This window comes from Pogona vitticeps, chromosome 6, assembly GCF_051106095.1.
Source record: "Pogona vitticeps strain Pit_001003342236 chromosome 6, PviZW2.1, whole genome shotgun sequence".
Lineage (NCBI taxonomy): Eukaryota > Metazoa > Chordata > Lepidosauria > Squamata > Agamidae > Pogona > Pogona vitticeps.
The window spans coordinates 22,873,859-22,888,571 of record NC_135788.1 but is presented as its reverse complement, the minus strand read 5'-3'; the positions used below and the strand labels follow the sequence as shown (position 1 = coordinate 22,888,571).

General features: G+C 42.6%; 1 protein-coding gene across 13 annotated transcripts in view; it reads right to left on the bottom strand.

Annotated features, from left to right (window-relative positions):
• The window catches only part of ADAM22 (ADAM metallopeptidase domain 22), a 128,343-nt gene extending 114,431 nt beyond the window's left edge, over positions 1-13,912 (bottom strand). For 12 of the 13 annotated variants that reach the window (XM_073003135.2, XM_073003136.2, XM_073003138.2 and 9 more), the window contains exons 1-2: positions 13,658-13,890; positions 12,949-13,106 (exon numbers count right to left, since the gene is read on the bottom strand). In XM_073003135.2, the coding sequence (XP_072859236.2) occupies positions 12,949-13,106; positions 13,658-13,739 (240 nt within the window). In that variant the 5' untranslated portion in view covers positions 13,740-13,890. Of the gene's footprint in view, positions 1-12,948; positions 13,107-13,657 lie in introns of all 13 variants that reach the window. The other variant, XM_073003134.2, reaches the window with a different exon arrangement.
• Positions 13,913-14,713: the final 801 nt, after the last annotated feature.

Sequence of the window (14,713 nt, the reverse complement as noted above, 5' to 3'; positions counted from 1 at the left end):
AAAGGCAAATGATTCACCCTGTTTTGCCTCACAAGAGCTTGGGAGTCAATCATTAAATTGATTGGAAATAGGAGTGACCAGAGAGAGTACTTCTTCACATAATGCATCATTAATGTTATGTGGTGATCTAAATCACCGGCGCAGAGGGCTTTAAAGGAGGATTATACAAATTCACAATGAAAAGCTAAACAGAAATGGGATGTCCAAAGAAGTGCCAGTTGCTAGGGAAAGGGCTTTCCTCTTCTCATCTGGCTTGTGGGCTTCCCAGAAACGCTATACTATTATGGATGCAGGATTAAAAGCGACTGACGGCCACTGTATCCAGCTAGGGTTCAGGAGATCTGGATCCACTCTGCCATGAAAAATCAAAGGGAGATGGCACCAGGAAACCGCTCCTTGAACATTTTCTACACTTCAAAAACCCTACTGAAGTCACCATGAGTTGAATGAATACTGGCAGCACACAACAAAATGAACAAGGATTGGCCTAAATGGACCACTCGTCTGACCCAGGAGGGTTCTTAATCCGCACTTTCAATAGTCCCAGGTCACCAGTTCATTGGGACCACACATGAGTACACCCAGTGGCCAACCCCCTTATTGTTCTCCTTACACCAGCAGGCAATAACCGTTTTTATTCAAATGAGATTTTGACAACTGACTGACTGCTTTGGACAAGGTGTTTAGTGGATTGGAGCTGTACACTCATCTCTAAATTCAATAGTGTCAATACTATAATTGTTCAATTACATTTAATTACATGATATGTTGTGACTTTATCTGTACCTCTCTTTAATCTTGCTGTAAATTGCTGTGAGAGAAAGACAGGAAGTCAAACACATAAAGAAATGATGTGGAGGACTAAGAACAAATCTTACATGCGCACTCTACACATGCATTCACACTTACTCACTCCTTTTCCAATTCATCACAATTAGTTACTTTTGATCACTGCAGAGAGATACAGTCCTCCTTACCCACTCATGCTTAATTCTCAAGTCCCAGGAAAGAATTAATTCCAGAACATGTTCATTGTGGCTTATACTTCCTTATTTTAAAATGATTGGTCTTAATTTCATAGCATAATCCTGAATTTTAGGGTATGCTACAATATGACTTTTCATTATATGCCTAACAATCACAACAGATCTAAGCTAAAGACTCCATGAATGTTCCATGTACTGTAGTAGTTGCTGCCACATGGTTGACTTTGCTTGTGCTACTGAGCAGCTCCAAGATAACATTCTCCCTTTTCACCTTACGCCAACAACTGAAGACCCAGCTTTTCAGGCAGACTTTTGACAACCATGATAGAACCCCTGAATGCTTTCTTTGCATTAAGGTTGTTTTTAATGTTCACTTGCTTTTAATTATTCAGTTATTAATTATTCAGTTAGTGTATAGTTTGTTTTCTAAATGTTTAAATGATTATGTTTTTAATACTATGTCTTTTAACATTGTGAGCTGCTTTGGTCCCATTATTGGCAGAAAGGTGCCCTAAAAAAGAAACAAACAAACAAACAAACAAACAAATTCTCCTCCCAAATCCACAAGAGACCTGGAGTGGCAGCTGAATTTTATCTCAACAGTGCGGATGCGACCGTGTTCTCCACCACACCTGAAGTGAGACGAGCTAGTTTGAACAGTGTAGGATAATTTGTATGGAGCCTAAAGCTCTGTCTTCTGACAGAAGAATGTGATGAGAGAGTTCCAGAGAAATGACAGGGGATGGATGCTGCCTCTCCCCTCATCATCTGCTACTGAAACAGTTGTCTCACTCTTTTTATGGTAGGGCTCACCTTGGTTGTGTAACTGGGTATGCAACTAGTCAATATCTAATGACTGAGATGTGTCTTGTCCTTTCTTTAGTTAGCTGCTATTAGCCACTGCTGGTTGCATGAACATCAACAGGATCTGACCATAAACTGAGGGGATCTGAAACAACAAAGGAAAGCAATCTTGGGCTTGCAACGGTAAGTGCAATGGAAATACAGTGGTGCCTCACTAGACAGTTACCCCACATGACAGTTTTTTCGCTAGACATTGACTTTTTGCGATCACTATAGCGATTCGCAAAACAGTGATTCCTATGGGGGAATTTTGCTGGACAATGTTCGGTCCCTGCTTCGCAAACCAATTTTTGCTAGACAACGATTTTGACAGCTCCCTCCGCGCTCGCAAAACAGGTGTTTTCAGGACCTAAGCTTCGCAAGACAGCTATTTAAACAGCTGATTGGCAGTTCACAAAGCGGCTTTCCTACAGCCGATCTTCGCTAGGCAACGACGATTCTTCCCCATTGGAACGCATTGAACAGGTTTCAATGCATTCCAATAGGGAAATGCTTTTCACTAGACAATGATTTCGCTAAATAGCAATTTCAGTGGAACAGATTATCATCCTCTAGTGAGGCACCACTGTACTAATTTAGGCTACATAACACTTAGCGTGGGCATACCAGGTTATTACTGGGTTATTGTTACCCTCAGGTCTTGTTGCTCCATCTCAGAAAGTAAATCACAGAATTGGAAACTGGGTAGGAAAAGAGGAACCAAAATGCTCAGCAGGTTGGGGCACCAACCTTGAGAGTAACACTCAGATGAATTGGATCCCCCCCCCCACTTATGAAAAGATGGCAACTAGAAGAATTCTCACCTGTAGAGACACAACCGCAAACATGTATATACACTATGTATCAAGTGGAGATAGTGAGAAAGATTTTTCTCTCTCTCTCTCTCTTTCTAACACTGCTGAAACTCAGGAATAAACGAGAAAGCTACTTGGCAGTAGATTCAGGATAGGCAAAAGAAGCATTTCTTTACTCTAGTGGCAGGCCAAAATTAGATCAGAATCTAATGGTACATCTGAGTGGTCTGCAGTAAGGCTTCTGACTCACATCCCCTTAAAACTGCAAGTATTATTTCATTTTTGTCTCCTGGTTATTCTTTTATTAATGTTGCATTAATCACTTCCCTCCTAGCCTCAGCCTTCATTTACCTACTGAACAGAAAGCTCCATTGGTTGCTTTTGATCAGGTCGTCATGCCACTCTGTTCCCTAGTTTCTTAGTTAGTATTAGACTCCCTGATCTGTAGCCACCCAGATGTGGGTTTGTATTTTTCACCTGCAGGCTCACAGATGAGAGGGTGGACACCAGGCTCTCTCCCTTCCACAACAAATCAGCATTTTGGTTCCAAACTCTTCTATCATGATTTTGCAATTACATCTGGTGGATGTAATTCTGAGTCCTGGTATGAAAACAAAGTGGATGCCCATAGCCTAGCTTTTATGCAATGATGAAGGTTTATGAACTAGATTTTACTGTTACTTTAAATCAGGGTGGCCAAATTATGGCCCTCCAAAATTTGTTAAAGTGCAGCTCCAGGAATCCAAGCCAGGGCAGCCAATGGTCAGCAATGCCAGAAGTTGTAGTCCAGCAACATTTAGTGCATCTTACCTTCCACACATTGTTTTAAAATAACAGTACAAAAATATGAATAATTTTAAAAAAAGAACTTCGAAAGGTTACTTGATATTCCTCATCACCGCTGAATCTCCCACCTGTACTGAAAGACAAGGCAGCCATCTTGGCCAAATAATCATAATATATAATTTTAGTAATAAATACTAAAATGTCATTTATTACAGGCATTTTTGCATCATGAAGGAACTATTTGGTATTAAATTGAAGTCCAAATTGTATGCAGACACAATGTTAAACTCAGCTGAAAGGAATGAAGGCTTCACTACAAGCCATGCAAATAATTATTCTCCAGAATGGCAAGAATTGAAGGATGGTTCCCACCGGAATGGCACTGCCTTCTGCTGCCTATTGCAACGCCCAGGAATCACTGGGCATCATGGCTTTATCCACCACTTCACAAGGGCAAAATTACTGTCTTCAAGAGCAGCACTTCCACATAAAAATGTCCATTCAAAGTAATGAGATGCCGATTTTATTAACATGTGCAAATATTCTCCTGCAAGCAATATGGCAATCCAGAGGAGGGGGAGAAAGGATCAAGGGCGACCTGATCAATTTCTCATGAGCCAGAATGCTGCAGTATATTTACATATTAGTGACAAACACATCTTCCACATATGCAACATTTTATTCTCCTTAAATGGCTGCCTCCAAAAGATAGCTCCAAGGAAGGAATAAGGTCCTCAAATGAGGTAATTCAAAAGAGAAAGTGGCTCATTCATCTAGATCATCATTGTTTACTCTGTCTGGCTTTGACTTGCCAGTTTCTCAGACAGAAAACTTTTTTTTTTCATTCTTCCTGCCTAATACTTTCAACAGGAGTTGCCCAAGAAACAAGACCTGCAACACCATTGAGCTACAGAACAAAGAACATAACCTGGATATACTGTGAACAGCATTTAAAAAAAATCCCTCCAAATAGCCCCCCAAATGACATTTTATAAGTAAATGTTACATGTCAAGGCTAAGAAAATAATGACATTACAGCTAGCTCTTGGTTCACAAAAATGATGTCATTATGCTCTCATTATCCCAAAAACTAATGTGTTAGAGAAAAACTCATTACTTCATAAATGTTACTTCCAAGTCAAAACAGGATATGAAGGCATCAGTCTATTCTGTCTCGTTCCCCAACAGCTGATACACAGAAGCACCCAATCTGTGGTACTCAATAAATATACAGCTATCATGGCCGCTCATCACCAACAGCCCCATCCACCAACACTTTCTCCAGCCTCCTACCCACAACTAACACGTTATGAATAAGGAGACACTCTTTTGTAATGTTGCTTCAAATCCCCAAAAGGAGAAAAAAAACAATCAAGTGTAGTCACACTCACTTCACACAGTAAAGAACACTGTGGGCCATATCTCATTAGCTTAAATTTAAACCTGTTGCTGATTCTATAACTCTTGAGAATATTTTTTTTTTAAAAAAAAAACATGTCCTTGATGATATTCTGGAAAGACGGAAGAGAGAGATCATATGGGGACTCACTGCACGTTCATCAGCTATTTGTACCTTCCTGGGTTTCTACATGCACAAGAAAGGAAGATGTCCCAGATGGTATTGTCCAGAGATCTCTTAGAATCCAATTTTCATTCTCAGGTTGGTGGGGAGAGGATTCCAGGAAAAATAGCCCTCAATCAGGAAAACCTTTTCAATAGTTTCCAGCCTTTGGTCCCCTGACGCTGTTGAATGTTGACACCCAAAAAGCCCAGCCAATATGGCCAATGCTAAGGGTTTCTCGGAATTGTAATCCAACAACACTTATGAACCCATGAACTGGGAATCATTTGTGTAAACCATGACTTGTAATCTTCAGACTGGGCTAATTCTAAAGCATTACTGCCATCATAAGAGAAACTGTTCACCTACAGAACATTTCATTCTCCCTCTTACACACACACATACACACACACACATACAGTATCTTGAAGGGAGGGACCTTTTGTTAATCCCTACCAGACAAACACTGCCAATAAGATTCTTAGAATTTTGCGTACTTTCCTACCATACCACATGTTTTTTTAAGAGTACAACAACCTGAGTTCCACAATGAACCAAGAATAACTGAATTGTGAATCAGTAACTGTTTTGATTAAAAAGAAGTTTGGAAAAATTATTCTTGTAAACCATTGTTCCCTAAATCTTCCAATTTGCAAGCCTGTTGGCCATGCTGTTTGGAGGGAATTATGATCCAAAAATGGAACTCTCTCAGTTCTGCATAAAAGGCAATTGCCTTGTAATTTGAAAAAAAAAATCATATCCAGATGGAGCAACAATGAAAGTTATCATAAACTGGCGGTCAGTGATTGGAGAGATAACCTTTAGAACTGTTTCCAACTAGTAGTCAAAACAGTAAAGCTTATTGAATAATAAAATAACTGCTGCTGTCCTTTAATTTGCATGTTTTTTTCCTGATAAATTCCAAACCACTACCACATCTAACTTTCATAACATACTTTAAACCAGATTGTGTGAATGTAAGTTAACTCTAACAAATGAATACCAGGTGAACTGAGTGTCTGGATGCTATTAAAAATGGTACTAAAAATGCCACACTCTCTCTCTTTTAATGCATCTAACTTGCATATTTGATAGCCTTGGATATAAATCCAATGAAGAGTTAACTGTCCTTAAAATAAACTTTATGTTATAATTTTAAAGGCTGCTTAATGGTCGTTCACTACAGGAGGTCAACCAGGGGCAGAGATGGAAACAACTAAATTAGTTGGCAGATAATACTGGCAGGCAGTAGTAGCCTCCACTCTTTTGAGTCCTCCTCACCCTCTGTTCTAAAATTATGATTTCTGCAGTAATATATATACACCATCTAAAAGCAAAGGAGATGGAAATTGATTTAGAAATATTGCTCGGGTTGAGAGAGCCATGTTCAGAGTAGGCCCACTGAAATCAATTGCTGAAATATAGTAAGAAATCACAACTAGGGTAGGCCTATTGCAGTTGATTCACCAAATCCCCACTGGCTTAGTACTGGATTTTAGCCAATGAAACTACTGTACTCTAATGAGGTATATACCTGGATCCTTCCTTACCCACACTTTTTACTCATAAGCAAATCATGTATTTAGAGATTGACAGTCCAATTTCCATGATCAACCAACTAAAATATCTTAAACCATGTTGCAGAATTTACCTATATTGAGTGATTGTACTGAGTGAAAAGAACCATAATGTGCAGACAGCATTAATCACAGTGCATGACCTGGTACGTGAAACCATCGTTATTTCTCTGATCATAGTTTATATATATATAGCATGGGGGAAAAGATGGGAGTAATTATTCATCAAAACAAAAGAAGAACTTTGAGAAGTAACTTATAGGACTAAAATTCCTTGAAAGCAACAACCAACATGATGCCCCTAAGCGGCTATGGTGGTTGGGGAATTCCGGAAGTTGTCGTTCTTAAAAGTTATTTTCTCTAAACCTGAGCAAAAGGAAAGCAAGGCATTACACAGATGCAACAAACCAACACACGTTGCCCCTGGTAATTTCAGCACTCGGGCCAGCATTCGGATGCTTCCAAGCAAAGACTGAATGAGAGCCAGAGACTTGAAAGAGAAAAAGTCCAAGCGCTCCATCTGCCACCACTGCAGCAAAACCCCCTGCCTGGGTCTCCCTCTTCACTGTTCATGAACATTATTCTCTGCTATAAAACACAAGATAATGACGATCTGCTTGACTGTCATAGGCAACAGCTAAAAACATGATCCAAGCACAGAGCCAGAGATTCTATAGCCACTCAGATTAACAAGAGTACGGTCCAACACAGCTTTATCCAGGCAATCTTTATCCAGGCAGTGTAAAACAATTTTAAATACACTTTTATTTAAAAGAACCTCAGGACCGAATTGCAATCACAGCATCTTTTAGCACAGTTCAATGTGCTTCACAAATTGAATGTACACAAGTTAAATCCTACTCTTATAATTGCTGGAAAGTGAATCGTGACTATGAACCCATTGTCTCGAATTCTTAATTAATGTTAAGATAACTTGTGGCACTTAATGGAAGAAAATTGTATTTTCCCACCCTGAGCCCCCCCCCCCAAACACGGTCATCTGCACTCCCAGAAAGGCAAGAAACTATTCTGAAGTATGATTGATGAGGTACTTCATGTGGGGGAGGAGAGGGGATTTTCCTTCCACAAAGTTCCCTGAATTAGCTTACACAGTTTCCAAGATATTAATAATATTGGATATAGAAAGAAATAAGATGAAAATGTTGGCTTGAGTAATATCAGTCAACGACAAGTAAATCGTGCCATGTCTTTCTTATTTGGCCTCCCTACAACAATCAGTCGTCACCAGCAACAGGATCCAAAAGAAGTCATGTGGAAATATTTTACCAAGAACAGCCACTGAGCCTGTACATGAAATAATCTAATCTTGTTTCTACCTGCAATTCTTTTAACTATTTTTCCAGGGATGAACACCCATGAACTCCATTGGTTTTACTTCAGAACAGAATAGTATAAAATTATGCTGTAAGAAATACTATATTGCAAGAAATAGCATCTCAGGCTCTTAACTCTGCTTGCCTGCTCATGCGCTGTACTGTGTGCCTTCACGTTACATCCAACACACAGCAACAATAGTATAGCTTTCAAGGTATGTATTCAAGATAACTAAGGATATTTAGTGCCATCCGCCACTGAATTTCCATGGGCATGCAGAGATTCCAACCCAGGTCTCTAGAGTCCTAGTCTGTTACTCTATTCATGACAACACATAAGTTACTTACCTGACAGTAAACCCAACTGGATGGAACTTATTTGTCAGTAAACTTGTATAGAATTGGGTCTTTAGATCAACTGAGTCATCTCAAACCTCAGACTAGCAGGTCTTATTTGACACCACCTTTCATGGATAGTATCTCACTTCAGCACATACACAGCGCTGCTTTTTATTTATTTGTTTGTTTGTTTGTTTATACCCCGCCCCTCTAGACCATGTCTACATGTTTTCTTTTTAAATACAGCTTTTAAAAACCTCAATAAATTACAGTGTTAACATTTAAAAGAAACATAAATATTAAATAAACTAACAGAGCAAAACAAATGTACACAACTCATAATGTTTAAACCACTGAAAACCAATTTCAAAATAACACAGCTGGAAAATACCTGCCATTAAAAGGTCTAAACCTGTAGTCAAGGACCCATTTAGATAAACACATATTTGCTTGCCAATGAAAGCACAGGAAGGAGGGGGCCAGCTTAGCCTCCCTAAGGAAGCCAGATTTCGGTAGAATACCAGGAAAAATTTCCTAGCTGTTAGAGAAGTACAGTAATGGAACCAATTACGCTGAGAGGTGATAAGTGCTCCAAAACTGTAAGCATTCTAGAGAAATTTAAACAACCATCAGATATCCTTTGAATTGTATTCCTGCACTGAGCAGGGGATTGGACTTGAAGTCTTTTTGGGCCCCTTTCAACTTAATTATTCTGTGATCCCATTATTCTATTCTCTCCAGGCAACTGCTCTCCACATGAAGACTGTGATGGCAGAGCAAGTCTGATTCTATTCCTCACACATTCTGGTTAACTTTATCCTGAATTCCGGAATATGGGCTATGATTCAGAGTGAATTCAATAATCTTAGCTATCAAAAATGTTTGGCAGAACAGAAACCCGGATCCAATGCTCCTTAGTTCAGTTTCAATATATTTGCATGCAGTAGAGTGGAACCGTGTCACAAGAAACTTCTCTATGTGACGGTAGTGGCAGGGCTTGGGAAAATTACTCTTGCCCATGCTGGTCCAGAGGGACATGGTGGCACTGCAGGTTAAACCTCAAAAGCCTCTGTGCTGCAGGGTCAGAAGACCAGCAGTCGTAAGATCAAATCCACATGATGGAGTGAGCTCCCGTCGCTTGTCCCATCTCCCGCCAACCTAGCGGTTCGAAAGCATGCAAAATGCAAAAATGCGAGTAGATAAATAGCTACCACCTCGGTGGGAAGGTAATGGCGTTCCGTGTCTAGTCGCACTGGCCACGTGACCACGAAAATTGTCTTTGGACAAACACTGGCTCTACGGCTTGGAAACGGGGATGAGCACCGCCCCCTAGAGTCGGACACGAGTGGACTAAATGTCAAGGGGAACCTTTACCTTTACCTATGCTGGCCCAGGGACTTTGGGAGTTACACTCCAAAAAATAAACGTTTTCTACACTGTGCAACCTGCTCTTGTTGCTTATTTTCACACAAGCTATTGAGCATTTCTGAACAAATTTTAAAATATGTTTTTAATTTATATTTCACATGGCCTGTCAACATAAATGTTACAGGCTCTTTGCCAAGAAAAGTTAAGGCAAGAGTTTATTAGCTTGACTCGTACTAATTAAAAGCTAAGAAAAAAAATTAAAACATGAGCTCTTGGCTCTGTGTTCTGGGTATTTTGGATTATTTTACAACAGGAGATGCTGATTGGATTGTCTTTCATCAGCATCATGATGCAACCCTCTCACTCTCTTTGGACGGATGGTCCTTTGATTTGTACTCCTACGTTGAACAATGAGTTGGAGTCAATGATCTTGCAGCCCCCTTCCAACTTCATTATTCTGTGATTCTATGATACTCCTTAAATCTCTCACAGAGCTTGAAAACTCTGAGGATCACCATATGTCAGACATGACTTGATGACACATAATACAACATGTTACTTTAACCCACAAGGCTAATGGGCTTCCTTTCAGGGAAAATATCTATTGTTAGTTACACAGTTACCTTAGTTACACATAGTTTTTCCTTAAGAGCAGTTAGAGAAAGAGAGCTACCTTATGAGTTCTTAGAAGTTTGCGCGACTAAACAACTGCATATATTACTTCTGTCACATCCTTCATGATATGAGAACATTTCAAAGCTGCATAACTTTGAAAAATGACTTTGAAAGCCTGATGAAATTCTTTTAGGACAACATAACTTCGTAAGCATTAACTCTCAGCCAGTTCAAGAGACAGATGCAGTTTATAAACTAAGGGTTTCCAAGAGGGTGTATGAAAAAAAAACCCAGAAATATTAAAAACAAACAGATTTCCTTTAAAACAAATGCATGGCTTTTGCTACACATACACAACAGTTCTTCCAAATCATCATGGTTGTTCAATGACCTCATCAAATAAGATCTGACATTAGCTTTTAATAATGGGTCTTCTCATCAGAGACAGCCCCTGCTGAGCTAAGCCTATCTATGCACAGATCCGGGATTGCAAACCAAGAACAACAGCGAAGTTATGGTCATTAATCTAAAAATAGCTTGCAGTTAATTGACCTCCCAGCAAAGAAACTATATATCCCTTAATTATTCAAGACTATAAGGAATACCCTAAGACTTGGAAGATGTAGCCAGAGACTATAAAAAGCCACCCATGAAACAAATAACGATCTGTTTTTAAAAGGCATAGTTTTACAAGGACAACTGATCTCCATTGTCGTATGGAAAAATATACTATAGCTGCCAATGAGACCCAAACCTATGGACCTATGTCCACGGTGAATTAAAAAAAAATCTTTCACTTAAGGCTATATTTGGTAAAATACATATATAAGATTACATTTCACTGCTAACGAAGCATCCCAGTAAAACAGGTAGCAATTTAATAGTAATGATGGCCCAAAGTAGTCTCATTTTCATTCATAAAATAATGAATAATAATGTAAGCTCTGTTCTTTGGTGTATGAGAGCTCTTCTGAGATCTTCAGCCACATGGACTCTCAGACTTGAAGAGCAGAGCAACATTTTCACCTCTTTGAGAGTGGGAGCTGTCAGGCCAAAAGCACAGAAAAGGAATCCGGAAGTCCTCCAGATGTTACCATGTGCCATTCCCATCATTCTGGATTTCAGGCCATGCTGCCAAGAGCTGATGGAAATAGCCACCTGACAACTAGAAAGCCACAGAGTCTCCCACCCCACAGAAAACATCAAAAGGAAACTTCTTCTCTGACATTCTCCAAAGGAACATAGCTAATGGTGACTGAAATGTTTAGCTTACAGAACTACCACCAGCTATTCCCTGTCATGATACCTGAACTTTTCCCTCATCTCTCAATGTTAAGAGCCACTGGTTTTTATAAGTGCTACATAAAAAGCAAGGAAATCAGCAGACAATGAACAAAATGCCCCATTCTAGAAAACAAAATAAATGGATACATATTGATTAAACTTTATCCTGATTTAGATTTTGAAACTGAAAAAGTTCAACTTGTCAGAATGGCCACAAGGATTAAGGATTTCCAATTTACAGGGAAATCCTTTTAAAAAATTGAAAATAAGCCCCTCTGTGTCTGGGGAATTTATTCCTCTGCAAGCATATCCTGGGTTGAGTAAACTTTAAAATAGCACAATCTGAATGCTGAAATATATTCCCTTAGATTCAATGGACCTCACTCCCAGGACAGTGCATATATTAATTTTTTTAAAACAATCTAGTCTCAGATGAGATTCTAAGATTCTGCTGTTTATGGGTTATTTTTTTAAAAGCTAATCTCAGAAACACGTTTCAGACAGGGGAAGCATAACACTTTTGTATTCAAAATTATATCTTAAAATGCTTCTGGGATCCTACAGACAAGTGGATTTCTTTGGTTTTCAAAAGAAGCAGCTGTGTTAATCTGTGCAAGCACTTCCAAACCAAAATAAAACAGACGAAAAAAGATTTATTCACAAAAGCTCACATTAGAATACAGCAGTTAGCCTTTAGGGTGCTGCTCGGCTTTGGATTTTCTCTCCCTCTCTTCCCCCCCCCCTAAAACTTCTGTTTTTGGTCTTGATATGGATTTCCTTCTGGGGAAGCTGAGTGCCACTCAGGGAACTGTCCGGAAGCTGCCAAAGAGATATCTATTCCGGCAATCATCGATCAGCGTGGCTTGGGAAAGCTTTCACCAAGCGCCCTGAGGTCTCCACAGCATGCTTTTAGGGCTCCTCGGCTGCCAAAACTCAAACCCAGCATCTTGCTGAAGAGAGGAGTTCTAGGCTGAACCTAATGTTTTTTCCATCAAGGGCAGGAACAGCATCACCTGACTGTACCCAATAATAATAATAATAATAATAATAATAATAATAATAATAATAATAATAATAATAATAATAATAATAATAATAATAATAATAATAATATGCAGGATGGACACTTTCCCAGCTCCACTTTCTGAAGCAGTCTCTTGATTCTGGGGTGTTGAAATGGCAAGCACACAAACAAATAGCTTTCTTCTCTCCCCCCCCCCCCCCCCGCCGCCCTTGTGTTGTGATTTCTATGCATGGCGCATCAGATGTAGTAGGCGAGTGTTTTGGAAGGAGCTGAGGCCGCCGCCGCCACCACCTCTTCCCCCCCAAGCGCTCGTCTCCGGGGCAACAGAACATCCAGAACCGAAGGCTGGCCTCCCTCCCTCTCCCTGTCTCCCTTCGCCCAACTACCAGCAATAGCTTCCTGTTGCCGCTGCTTACCTGCTCGCTGCCGAAGCTGCTGCCGATGCGGGTGGTGAGCGCGTCGCGCGGAGTTCCGCCGCCGCCGTCCGTGCTGTAGAGGAGCCGGAAAGGGACGATATTCTGCCTCTCCACGAAGCGATCCGCCTGCCTTCGCCCCATCTCCGTCAACAAGGCGTCTCCGCGGGAGAAAGGGAGGGGAGTGAGGGGAAAGGCTCACCGTATCGATCAAGCCCCTTCGGTCGGAGATGGTTTTATTGACTCGGAGGCCAGTCTCGGCCGGGCGCGACCTCAAGGGGAAGGGGGGAGCCCTCCCAGCCCACCCCCGTGGGTCCCCGGGATCTCCATCTTCCTTCTGCCCCGCGGACCTGGGATTGGTAGGGTGTGTGTGTGTGTGTGTGTGTGGACTTGCTTGGCTTATTCATTCATTCATTCATTCATCCGAGCTTTCCTTCAGCACCCGTGCAAGCGCACGAAAGGCAGCGAAGCCCCCCGCCCCGGCTCGTCATCTTGGGGAAGGTTGCCCACGGGAGGGTCCCCCCCCCGCCCTTTAATAACCGCGGATCCTCTTCTCGCCACCCTCCTCCTCTCCCCCCCCCTCCCAGGCGACTGGCCTCCTTGGCCGTGGATGAAGCGTTCTTGACACCCACCTACCCACCCACCCACCGCCCCGTGCGCTCCGCGGGCTTGCTGATCCCGACGCCCCAAGGTGCGGCCGAGGACGCCTTACCTGCATGGCCGGAGCGAGCCGCAGAGAGCATCCCCAAGGCGCAAAGCATCCAGGAGAAGAGCCGCCGAGACGCCGGAGGCATGGCTGGGTCCGTGGAGGGATGCGGGGGTGGATGGCGAGGTAGGGAGGCAGAGGACGCGTCCTCCCTCCCCTCCCTCCTGCCCGCCCGCTCGAAGCGAGGCTCACAAGGCGGCTGGCATGGCGGTGGTGGTGGTGGCGGCGGCTGGGGATCGGCGCTCCCGGGTTCTCCTTCCCCCTTCTAGCCGGAGGCGCGCCTGGCCCTCGTCGCCGCCGCCGCCGCCCGCCGCCGCCTCAGAGCTGCATTGGATTTGCCTGCCTGCCGTGGCTTTTACCGCATTGGGTGACTTGCCGGAGCTCCCCGGCGCCAAGCTCCTCCCCGCTTTCCCCTCTCCTTCTCCCCCTTCCTCCGCCTCGCCCACCGCCTCCCCACCACCGCCGCCGCCGCCATGCAGCCGCCTCAGAGCCCCGAGAGGCGCCCTCCCCCTCGGCCCGCTTGGCCCCCCAGGCGTCCCCGAAGCGACCCTCGGGGGGGGGGCGCGAAGGGAAATGGAGCCCGGGGCGACGGAGGGGGCGACTTCAAAGCTGGAGGAACAGCTCCAGATTTTTATTTTTTTATCTTGGAGTAATCCTCGCCGAGGTTTATGATCGAGGTCGGGCAGGAGGGATGATGAGAGCGAAGGAAGCACTTGTTAATGACAAGGATTGCTGGGGCCTTTCTGGTTTGTGTGTGTGTGTGTGTGTGTTTTTAAACAGCCCAATACTTTTAAAGGGAGCCTGTCACACCGAGCAGCAGAAAACGGTGAAGGTGTGGTGGAAGGAATTTCTCCGCCCTTTTGAGGAGAGCCCAGAAATGTTACTACTTAAGACAACAGCTCTCAGCATCCTCCCCCCCCCCCCCAATACTGCCAAGGGGTGAAGGGGGATGTTGTCTGCAAGAACTTTCTCCAAACTCTGCTTTTTAGGTCTCACAGGACATTTCCCTGATTGCCTTACCCAGGAATAAGAGGCGGTTCTCCAGGTGTGCCCTTGGATTGC